Below are 12816 nucleotides of genomic sequence, written 5' to 3' on the forward strand. Positions count from 1 at the left end.
CTCCAGGTTCACACATTCACAGTGAGGTAAAAAAGCCAAGAAGATAAAGGCACAGAGAAGATAAGGTTATAAAACAAGGAGGATGAGGTTATAGTTATAATTGACACAATATTTACACAAGGAATGTCGGCATGTAGGATGTTACATACAGTTTGGTATCGTAAGGGTTTGTGCAATTATGCACTTGGTGCAAAAATAGTCATCATAGTGCAAAAAATAGTCAACATATGCATTTGGTGCAAAAAAATAGTCATCATATAGTTGAGCGTCATCTGCGTAGCAATGGAAACTGATATTATACTTGCGAATAATATCACCTCCTGGAAGCATGTAAATGCTGAAAAGAAGGGGGCCAAGCACGGAACCCTGCGGAACACCACAGGTAACACTAAAGGGCATTTCGCCATATTTAACACAGAGCGTCCTATCTGAGAGGTAGGATCTGAACCATGAGAGGACGGTTCCTGAGAGACCAATCCATTCTTCCAACCGTTCTAGTAAAATATTATGGTCCACAGTGTCAAAAGCAGCACTGAGGTCCAGCAGCAGCAAGAGTGATGAAGCGCCGGAGTCCATTGCCAGTAGAAGATCTTTAGTTACCTTAATCAGGGCTGTCTCAGTAGAGTAGTTAGCCCTGAATGCTGATTGCATTGATTCAAAAAGATTGTTCTCGGACATAAAATCCTTCAGCTGAAGTCCCACAACTTTTTTAAGTACTTTAGGAAGAAACGGTAGGTTTGACACAGGTCTATAATTACATAAGCTTTCTGGATCAAGGTTGGGTCGTTTCAGTGTAGGTTTAATACCAGCGGACTTAAAAGCCGCTAGAACTAGACCTGAGGAGAGTGATATGTTTATAATATTTACAAGTGAAGGTCCAAGGACCCCCAAAAGACCTTTAATCAGCGAACCTGGAAGCGGGTCAAACAGGCAAGTAGTCGGTTTGGCCAAATATGACTTCAAACAGGGTTCATACACCTTTTTTTTACAGAACCTTCAAAGGAAGAAATCCAGTGTCGATCAAAATAACTTTTTTAATAAAGTCGCTATCTTGCTGTAGCACATACTTTGTGCTATTTTGAGCTGTTCCTATCTATGATCTTTAATCTTTTGGTGTCGGGCTCAGGAGGTAGAGCGCTCGTCTTGGGATCAAGAGATCGCAGTTCGAATCCCGGCTCCTACGTGTTACATGTCGAAGTGTCCTTGGGTAAGACACTGAACCCCTAATACCCCCAATAAGCAGGTTAGCGCCTTACATGGCTGCACGGACACTATTGGGAAATGTGAAGCACAATGTAAAGCGCTTTGGGAAGTCTTGACTTGAAAAGCGCTATATAAATGCAGATCATTTCATTTCAATGGGCTGCTATAAACTGACATGAATTCTGCCCATCTGCTTCAACAATGCACGCGCAGCTTCACTCCATCACACTTGTGTTGGGTAATAATGGAGTTCAATTCTTCCGAAAAAATGAAAGAAAGTACAGTTTTGCTCTGAAGCGGAGTGCATTCAATCTTTTAATCTTAGACTGCTGATCTTTTGCCCTTTCTTTTACTAATTTTAATTTATATTTATGTGTCTTTTTCAGAGGATCTGTTTCTAAATTGGTTAAAATAGAATTGTAAATGTTTTTTTGCATTCCATCATTTCCTTATAGCACTGTAGAGTTTATATTTTTTTTTAATTTTTATAGTATTGTTTTACATTTAAGTGATTTTGTGTTGTCGTTGGACTTCAAATCTGTTCAGTTTGTGAAAAGCTAAATTTGTTTAGTAGTTGACATTGTTATGTAGAATATTTTAATTTATATTGCGCGTATTCTTCAGGGATCCCCTGCAAAACATATCAAATGACTAATTACTAAAAAGTTTGGTGCATAACGTTCTAGTATTATTGATAATATATTATAATATAATATGTATAAACAAAGAAATCTGAGGAGCCGAGCAAAGCAAAAAAAAAAAAAAAAGGTTTTATAAATAGAACTGTCCTCTTGGTTGCGACCAGTAGGGGGCGATGACGCATCACAGGGCCGGTTTTTAACCCTTTTGTATGTATCATTGTTACATTTTTAACATTTGGCAGACTGGTTTAAAATGACTGGAATTGCCTTGACTTATATTTATTTGGTTTAGAATCTAATTTGCTGATGACTGGATCACCCAGTAGGTGGGGCTGAAGGTCCATCACCATGAAAAAGTCCAAAACAGCCTATTTTGTTTCTGTAGTATCGTGAAGGAGGCAATCCTCAAAAACAATTTTTTATCTTTTTGAATGATCGATTTTGCAGATTATTGATATTGATAACGATTGATGAATCCGGGGGGAAATATAGATGCCAGAATAAAATAATCCACAGTAGTTCGACTCTAACACACTAATTTTTATGTACGAGGCAGGAAAATCGATAGACAAGGAAACGTATCCAAATAAAGTTGTGCGTTTCTAATTAACAAAAGAAAAGGCACCGTGTGGACAGAGGGGAGGGGGTTCAATACAACTGACATGTGGTTTGTGGGCCAAAGATTGCCCACTCCAGCTTTAAAATAGGGTAAAAATTACTACCAGGTTTAAAATACTTATATCAGTGTCTGAAAGTCATAAAAAAAACTGAGCGGTCACCAGCCATGAAGTTGCCTGCCCCATTTTTCACAACTTGAAACACAATAAGACGACCCATTGCAAAAAACAAAAAAAACATTGTTGCAAATTATTAATGATTGATCATCAGAATATATAACAGAAAAACACTTTAAAATCAAGTTTATTATAAAACTACTTATAAAATTCAACATTTTCCATCAGTATGTACCTGTATTTATTCACTCATCTTCATTCATGCAAAGTTTACGTTGCGTCGTCTGCTACAAGCCACGTGAACTCCTCTTTCCACGATGCTTTTAATGTACGTTTACGTTTTGTAGCATCATACATTTTGTTAGCTTCTTTTGAATTTCTTCTGGGGCTGAGGTTTGGACTTGATTCCTAACCACTTCTCCATTTTTCTTGTGTTCTTTGTGCGTCTACTTTGGAAAACAATGTGTAAATGCGTGACCTTATAACGCTCGGGAGAGTCCGGAAGCAGGAAGTTATTCGATGCAGGCTTTTGATTGCCTGCCGAGTATGCAAATTGCCAAGGGAACAGAAATTCTGAAATTTCCAAACCGAACGAAGATTTAAAAAACGGAATCAATCAAACGTTTGATTTTTGGGGAAAAAAAAAAGAACGATTTTTTTCTTTCTTTCTTGAAAAAGTTGTCAGATACCTGGGCGGAGACATTTTGTAAGTTGTACGCCCGACGTAAAAGATGCACGTCCCGGGCATCCGGGCAGACCTTATTTCAGACACTGCTAATATCAATCGGTAATGTTTTTACAACTTAACTCAGATTTCTGTATACCTTTTCCATGGCCAAACTCAAGCCGTTCAAAGGACTTTCAAAGCCAATATTCAAAATTTTCCAGTACCATTAAAAGAAAACATCCGGCATGAATCATGTATTTTGCAGAGCCACAAATGTAACTGTGAGTTACATGTGCCATTTTCAATTTTGCATTCGTCAAGACATCGGATTTTAAGGTCATGGGTAAATCGTGAATATATTTGTTCTTGAGACAAACCTCTCCCCACACAGGAGTTGGGTAAAATGAGTTTACATTTTCAGTTGCAGGAAGTTCTTTCCGTTACAATTTACCCCTGGGAAATGCTCCCTTAAATTTTTACAGGGCCAATAATAAATGTTCATAAATGATCCGTAATCCTTGCACATTTCATGTGGGTGTAGCACGCACCTGTCCTTTTGGGCGCAACCCATTGACGACACTTTAGGGGACCGTGCCGTACAAACTAATGCCATTTGCAGTTAACCACGAGGGAGGAAGAATTGCGTCGGCAAAGCGAAACCACGAAAGATTAAGTGTCAGCGTCACTTCAACCCTTGAAAACACAACATTCAAATTCAAATGTTTTCAAGGATTTCAAGCACCCACACGAAAACCCTGTACACTGTGAATAAAACAGATTGTCCTTGATGCTAATGAGTACCTAGCGGCACATTTTTAGAGAACATTTTCTTCTTACGCAAGATATTATAATCCCGGCACAAAAAATGTCATTTGAATAGGCGCACCTTCATCCTGCTCCTGTTGTTCTCCTGCCGGCCTGCACGAGGTCTCGTGCTGCATCCGTTCCAGCGGCGTCAGCGGCATGTAGAGTTCACAGTTGGGACAGTTCCAGAAAGTACGCAGGCAATCGCTGTACAGGTCTCTGGAATCCTGAGCAACAATGGATCTATTTAGCTTTATTTGTGCAAACGCTAACCAGGGGTGTCACGATAAGGGATTTTTGGAGACACAAATAATCACGATTGACGAAAACATTGATCCATTATTCCCGATCACACATTTTTTGGGCCTGACGGATGTTTTTTGCCTTGGCTGTATTTCCAACTATTTCTACCTATGCAGTCACGTTCCTTTATCTTTAATCCCATACTGCCTCACGTGGGGACTGGCAGAAGGCCCTTTTTTTCCTGGTCCGCAAACTACGGCCCGCGGGCCGGATGCGGCCCGCCTCCACATTTGGTCCGGCCCCCTGAACAATACCAGAAAGCATTTTGATTTTTTTTTTTCATATTAGTGTATTTGTATTTGATAAAGTTGGACTTTTGCAATAAAATGTTCCTTAGTTATGAACTATTTTCATTATTAACTTTTAGTTAGTAACTATTTTATACGGCGTAACAAGGGTTGCCGACTAGTTAAAATGTTATATTTTGGGATTTTGGTGTTGTTTTGTAAAGCAGAAAAAGTGAAGTACCAGCATATCACCACTAGATGACATAGTCTCACAGGTCAGAGAACTGTGTTTGGGGCAAGTCTCACGGGACCTCACGTGATTTAATGAGACTTGTTCAATAAATCACTCTTAATGTCAACAAGTAAATGGTGTCGTGTGAGACTGACATTTACCATCTATTTTGCAGGTGAGATGTACAATACAGTTTTACATTTAGGCACTCTAGCAATCATCACACTTTTTCTGTTACAAACTGACCCCGGCCCCTCATCAAAGAAAGGGAAAAGTTATGTGGCCCTCACAGGAAAAAGTTTGGGGACTCCTGGCCTAAATGGAAATGCTTCATTGTGGATGCGTTCCATTATCCCTGGCCTACAATTTCTGAGAGCAGGGGCAGTAGAGCGTTGTTTTTTTCTTCTGTCCCGGCCATCGAAGCGTGTGATTGTGGCCTGCCTAAAATGGACTGCGACCCATTATCCATATTTGACTACTGGTTAAAGTGGTGGCCGAGAGAGCATATTTGTGTCTTACCATCCTTTCCGCCTAAAAGGAATAGCACCCGTATGGCCGCGATCCATTGTACAAGGTCGACTATTGCTGCGAACGGGGACCGGCACAGCGCATATTTAAATTGGGAGGGAAGTTTCATATATAAGGCGCACCTGCAAAAACAGTATTCCATAAATCTTGACTAAGTAGCATGAAATTAAAACTGCTGTAGTAGTTAGGATCGCCTTAAAAAATCTTAAAAGTTCCATGAAATGAGTGAACATTATCACTCAAATAACATTTTATTGTAATATTGCATTTCCAATTTGAAATGGTCCTGTTCCGATATATGAAGCGCACTGGATTATAAAACCCACCTCTGAATTTTTGACAAATGTTTGTTTTTTAGGTGCGGCTTATAGTCCAGAAAATACGGCAGTTTAAACATGATGAACATGATGGTTAAGAAATTGTATTGAAAATCCTGAATAATTTGTATATGTTATGAAAAAAATACATTTCTTTGAATTAACACAAAGAAAAATTAATCCCAGTTCAGTTAATGCTGCAACTTGTAAGGATCTTGATGCGTTGCTTACGGTCAGACAGTTGTAAGTGAAGAAATTGGATACGCGCAGTCCGCCCTTAATCGGGTCCGGCTTGGCTTCGGCACCCGGGAACAGCGGCGTGAGTCCGGCGCCGGCACCCAGGGAAATTTCCGATTCGGCCTGAGGTCCCACATACAAATTTTGAGCGTGGAGGGCGGAGAGACGCTGCACGGTGTAGCCCGTCTGAAACGAGAACAGGAAGAGTTGCAGAAGAAGTCGAGTACATTTGGGAATACGGAGATCCCTCGCTACTTTGCGCGTCGATTATCGATGGTTCACTGCTTCCCGGATTTTCTTTATTGTCATTGATATTTTTGGAGAGAACGTCGTTGGGCGTCGCCCCCAAAATAATCACTGCCTCCCAAAAAATCCGCAGAGAGGAGATATGGCGAAAAGGGAACACTCTTTATTACATTCGGGACACGTTCAAAATTCCAGACTTTCAACACTGGCTTTTATAGTGTTCTGAAATAAAATTAAGATATCTCGTGAAGGTCATGCGCCCAGGCTCCATCAGCATATCAGTTTGTGACCTCTTGCAACAACGTCATCCCACGACCTTCAGCAGATGCCTACATACTTATCATTAGTTATTATCCACATTCCACAACAATATCAACGTATCATTCCTTTTAGTCGGAAAGAGCTCACAGTAAGTGCTGCCAGGGGCAGATTGTGTGAGAGTTGGGTGGGCTCGACTGTTCGGGACAGTGATACGCTGCCGTATGCTGTGAGTCAAACGAGCTGATGAACATCCTGCCAGATGTCTGTTGTCAGCGGGTGGTTATGCGCAGTCAACATTTCCGTATTGTTGTGGATTAACTGTAAGTCAGCTTCGAGCTGACAACAGACATCTGGCAGGATGTTATGAAACAACGTTAATACAAGGAATAACAAGTTGCTGACTAAGCGAGTTGATTCAGAGAAAAAACACTTAAGAATCTGAGAAAAACGTGTGATCACGAGAACACAGTTAAAAAAGCCCAGCGTCTCCTGGACGAATTTGAGCGTGGATGAATGAACTGATGCAATAAAGAGCGTTCCCTCTGTGCCATATTTCGTCTCTGCGTATATTTTGGGGCGACGCCCAACGACGTCCTCTCCAAAAGTATCAAAACTAGGAAGGATGGTGCCCGACAGCTTTTAGCGACTCGTTACATTGAAAAGAAAAAAATCAATTCAATCGGACTCTGAGAAAAGTAAGAAGAGCGCAAAGAAATGGTGATCATCAGCACGTGCTCCTTGGATTATTATCGGGTTCGAGAAGCAACTGAGGTGGTGTCGGGGAGTAAGCAATAGCTGTGCTGCTGATCCGGTTTACTGCGGCGCCTAAGCTAACAACCCACACAACCCTGCGGAGCCTGTATTTCAGCAACGGCAAATCCATTACCAATGCAAAGGACAACCTGGAGATACAATTTGTGAAAAACTGCTAAATTTGGGACGGCAGTTGTATTATAGCCATCGCAAAGACTTGGCTCGATTCGGGTATCCCCGATGCTAGCCTGCAGTTAGCCAGCCGCTCTCTAAAGCACTTTCTTACTCTGAAAGGAAAAGCCCTCCAATTTCGTTTTAATTTTGTCTCGTGACAATGAAACCATTCATTCAACTGCAAATATGTGTTGTCTGTTATTATTAGTAGATCTATAGTAGTTATTTTGTTACACTCTTAAGGTACCATATTTTCATGACCGTAGGGCGCACTGTGTTAGAAGACTCCGTCTCCGTAGCTGGTTCTATTTCTGTATTTAACTATGGCGCACCTGATTATCGGAAACGGGTGCCATCTGCTGTGGCCGCCTTACAAAGAGACAAACAAGCATACAGGTGTGCGGATTTAAAATACATAAGGAACAGAACTGAGTGTGGTTGTGGTTTATTTAACGATTGATTACAAAGTAAAACACACGGATAAAACAATTTAATAAAAAAAAAAGAGCACCGTAGTAACAAGCAAAACGGGGCCTGGAAAAGTCTTTTACTGTTGTGTTTTTTTTTTTTTGATTCAATTAATATTTGGGGCGACAAATCTGTTCAGCCACTAGGAGCACAATAATATATATATATATATATATATATATATATATATATATACATATACCACAGCCATATCCCCCTAGTGGGAGGTGGCTCGAGTCATTTCTGGCTCTTTTTGGGAGATTGATTCAGAGGAGGGGATTCCCAGCCCCCTCGCTCAATCCAACTGAGGTGTTGGGAGTCATTAGGTGACCAAACCCCCCCAATTTCAACCCCTAATGCTGAACGCCAAGCAGGGAGGCAACGGGTACCAATGTTTAAGTCTTTGGTATGACTTGGCCGAGGCTTGAACCACAACCTCCCAGTCTCGGGGCAGGCACCATACCCCCAAGGCCACGGAGCTGGTATTTGGAATAAGAGAAAAACATCACGTGATCACGAGAAAACAGTATAAAAAGCCCAGCGGCTCCTGGACGAATTTGAGCGTGGATGAATGAACGGCTGCAATAAAGAGCGTTCCCTCTGTGCCGTATTTCGTCTCTGCGTATATTTTGGGGCGACGCCCAACAACGTCTTCTCCAAAAGTATCAAAACTAGGAAGGATGGTGGCCTAGGTAGCACAATAACTTTTAAATTGCTAAATACACTCCGTCGTCAGCATTCATGAGTACCTCTGTAAACAGTGCGTCACGTGTGACGTTACAAGTCCTCTTCTGCGCATGCAGGACACTTGTGGTGTTCAAACAGGAGACGCTTAAAAGTCACAGGGGATCTCACTAAAACATCGTATTTCACCCACAAATCGGAAATCTGGTCCCAATTAACCACGATAACAGAGGGATCTCTGTAGAGGATTTCTGCAGCCTGACTTACCTCCGTGTAAAGGAGGAAGCGGACCAGGCGCTCTCCCAGCTTTCGCATGGACTTCCGCGACGATTCGACGGTGGGATTCTGTCCCAGTTGGGCCTGCAGGAGGCGCTCCCACTCGGAGCGCAGGCCGAGCGCAGTGGAAAGAGCCTTGAGGGCTTCCTCAGGGACCTTCAACTGGAGCTCCAACCAACCGTCCACCACCAGACGGGAGCAGTCTGCGTTGCTGTCCACTGAGTTGGCCACAAGTAGCAAAGCCTGACAATACCATTTGGAATTGAGTGAGTTTTTCACAGAATGTACAACATTCTACAGTAGTACTCATTTGTGTTGTTTGTGTATTTTACACCTTTACACTCTTAGCTCCAGCTTTCTTGTGTCACAAATGACTCAATTGCTGTCAACTTTTGCATGCAATGTTAAGTCCTTTGGTGAATCACTCATGACTCATAAAATGAAAAAAAATAAGAATATACAAAACAAGTAGAAAAGGAGAATAACATCCCAAAAAACACATTTGTAATAAAAAACACTGCTCCCGTGGGGGAAATGCTGAACGGCAATTTAACTGATTTTAAAGATACTACTACTTACCTAATCTTACCAAATTTCTACTCAAGTTTTCTACTCAGAGAAAAAAAAACTAGTGCTTAAAATGAGAACAATTGTCTGATGTGGCAATCTCTAGACCTAGACTATTATATAAATCTCGAATTGCATGCATGTTTGTATGTGGCTTAAACCTCCAGAAACTGCAGACCTGATTTACGTGAAAATTTAAACAGTAGTACTTAAAGCCTCTGGGAGTGTCTTTAGTGCCATCTGTGGCTATCGGAGTGTGAGTGTGAATGGGAACATGTGAAGCACATAGTGAAGCGCTTTGAGAGGTCTTCAGTGACTTGAAAAGCGCTATATAAATAATCATTTGAAGTTGAAAAACAAACTAAAAATACAACAAAATACATAAATGAATAAAAAAACATCGCCCACTTCACAGGAAATTTACATGTTAAAAATTGTATTTAAGTAGAAAAAATATTAAAAATTTGTATTTACTTATGAAAAAAATAAATATTACAGGTGAAAATAAAGACTTTTTCCCATTTAAGTCTAATCTATTAGGTTTCTTTTCAATGTTAAAAACCAGTAAATGCAGGTGAGGCTCTTTAACTCGTCCATGTGTTTTTTTTTTTAAATCTGCATCATCCATCTATCCATTATCTGCACTGCTTATCCTCAGTAGGGTCGTGAGGGTGCTGGAGCCCATCCCAGCTATCATCAGGCAGTGGGCTTGGGACACCCCGAACTGGTTGCCAGCCAGTAACACAGAGACAGACAACTCTCTTGTTCTCCCAGACCAAGGGACAATTCGGACCGGCCAATTAACCTGACATGCATGTTTTTTTTTAATGTGGGAGGAAACCGGAGTGCCCGGAGGAAACCCACGCATGCACGGGGAGAACATGCAAACTCCACACAGGAGGTTCAATCTCATGACCTCAGAACTGTGCCGCACACGCGCTATCCACTGCGCATTATCTGCATCATGTAAAAAATAAATAAATACCTATAAACGAGTCTCACGAAAACCAAAAACTTACGTTATCAAAAGACAACAAGGCAATTATGTAACACCCAAAGAGTCCATCTTAATACTCGTACATCGGTAATTTATGTTAACAGCGGGTACTAACCTGCAGTGCAGGAACACGCACACAGTTGGACAAATACGGCCTGTTGGTCTCCAACAAAGTGACGAAAGCCAGGAGCTGATGTTTGCTGCTTTCTCGTCCTTTTTTTGAATGGGCACAAAAACAGACCACACAAACCTTACAATTTGTACTAGAAGTCCACCGATACGGGTTTTTCAGTTCCGAGACCAATTATTAGTATTGAGAGGAGGCCGTTAACCGATATTTGGAGCTGACTTTCATTTCCTGTAAAAGCTTGAAAATTGCAAAAAGAAAAATGAATGAATTCAGAAAAATCTTTAATAGCTCTCTGAAACATTTATCTGTGAATGAGTTTCAACGCAATTAAAAGGACGAATCTTTCACTTAAACCCAAAACTAACAGTGCAGGAAATAAAATCAGGCTTAACAGGTAAAGGTACATAAAAACTTCAATAGCTCCCTGATTTTAAATAAATAAAAATGTCAATACAAAGAGCATGACTTCAATAAACTCAAAACAAAAATTGCAGGGATTTCACTTTAAGGCATTGTTTTTCAGTCACTGTGCTTCTGACCGCAGGGTTTTATGCACACTGGTGTAATTCATTGTCGTACTGTGCCATGAGAGATTTTCTGATTTGTGTGCCTGTGCGGTCTAGCGACAGCTATCTTTGGATTGAGTTTTACCTGTGATACAGTCGCAACAATTGGTGGTGCTCCGCTGGATTTTTTTCAATTAAAGAAATGAGCTTTGCCTCAAAAAAGGCAGTGTTTCCCAACTTTTTCTGAGCCGAAGCAAATTTTTTTCATTAAAACATTTCGAGGCACACTGTCTGAAGAAAATACCTAAAAATTCATCCCCGGCACGAGTTTAATGCTTTTTTTTTTTTAAAATGCTTTAATTATCAGGTTCCCTCATGGCTAAAGAAGTAAGACAGGTTATTCAGTTTGTACTGAGGAGATCATTTCTCCCTCATGCCATGAGGTTCTTTAACTCCACCCAGGGAAGTAAAATCCCACATTAAACCCCACCCCCACATTTGCATATTACCCTATTTTTATTACTGTGTATTTTCCGTAGCACTATTTAAATACTCTATATCAACACGTTATATTGGGTATTTTTGTATTGTATCTTTTATTTTATTATTTTATTTTTCAACACAAGGATACTGCTGAAAGTGTGAATTTCCCTACAGGGATGAATAAAGTATCTAGATATCTAATATTAAATAGTAATATTTTTTAACAAAACAAAAATAATACTTAAAATGAGCAAAACATATGTGCCGGATTTTTTCTTCTTTTTTTTTTTTTTTTTTAAGGATAAGAAAATAATTAATTAATTAGCCAGTTTATTTGGGAGATTTTTAACCCTGTTTGATTATTATTTTATTTTTGTAGTGCAATTTAAATAAGATTTATCAAACATAAAATAAGTCTTTTACTATATTGTCCTTGTAGAACCTTGTGAGCAGATTATTTATCCCTCTCTCTTGAGCCTAAGCTCCTGTCCTTTAAGAGAGAGAGAGAGAAAGAAAAAGAGAAAAAGAAAGAGAAAGATAAGAAAAATAGTAATCTGCTGCCACCGACTGCTATGGATTAATGTTACAGTTAATCTGCTTAAATATACTAAATAATCCTTTTTTACAACGATAAAATTGGCCAATTTACCGCAGTGCACTGTTTTAGGGCATCGCGAAAAACCCTCATAAAACCATATTGCAAAAAGTCATATACAATTTTAACGGAACTCGTAAATGTTAAAGTGTGGGCTCTCCAGTTAAGAGCCAGATTGAAAAACTAGTGTTATGGTAACAGCTAATCACTCAGCTTTTCACTTTCCCGTGCTCTTCATGCTCTCTGAATCACAAACACGCACGTTTGATTGACAAACTCATGTTATGATAAGAGCTAATATATCAGTCTCCACATGAACGTGCTTCCCTAAAACAAGTTTCACACTATCTCTTAAAAACAAACACGCTTTTCTACCTTGGATTCACAGGCATGTCGGACTCGGGAGTTAGCAGAGCTGCCACTGTTTACTTCGCTCTAACGTTATTCTTTCTGCTGAGTTGCTCTGCCTCTGGTCACTTATCTAATTAGAAGGCATGGGGTGGGTAGTGTCAGAGACATAAGTCGGGAGAGAGAGGCTCGGCTGCATTTAAGGCTGAATAACCCTATTATAAATGTATCTAATCAGCCTGTTGAATAAATAAAATGCCTTTACTGGTATCCCTCAAATTCCCAAATATCAGTGCCGATAATAAGCCCGCAGGATAATGAGTCGACCTTTAACTGGAAGCAATTATAACTATAACCTTATCCTCCTTGTTTTATAACCTTATCTTCTCTGTTCCTTATCTTCTTGGTTTCTTTCCCTTACTGTGAATGTGTGAA

At 40.2% G+C, this 12816-nt stretch overlaps 1 protein-coding gene across 1 annotated transcript in view; it reads right to left on the minus strand.

Annotated features, from left to right (window-relative positions):
- The window catches only part of dhx34 (DEAH (Asp-Glu-Ala-His) box polypeptide 34), a 34362-nt gene that overhangs the window by 2452 nt on the left and 19094 nt on the right, over window positions 1-12816 (minus strand). Inside the window, exons 12-15 of the mRNA XM_088345722.1 lie at window positions 10435-10532; window positions 8747-8998; window positions 5888-6079; window positions 4132-4276 (exon numbers count right to left, since the gene is read on the minus strand). Coding sequence (XP_088201848.1) covers window positions 4132-4276; window positions 5888-6079; window positions 8747-8998; window positions 10435-10532 — 687 coding nt within the window. The remainder of the gene's footprint in view (window positions 1-4131; window positions 4277-5887; window positions 6080-8746; window positions 8999-10434; window positions 10533-12816) is intronic.

Source organism: Urocampus carinirostris, chromosome 10 (genome assembly GCF_059441175.1).
Source record: "Urocampus carinirostris isolate Australia breed hairy pipefish chromosome 10, RoL_Ucar_1.0, whole genome shotgun sequence".
In the NCBI taxonomy this organism is placed as follows: Eukaryota; Metazoa; Chordata; class Actinopteri; order Syngnathiformes; family Syngnathidae; genus Urocampus; species Urocampus carinirostris.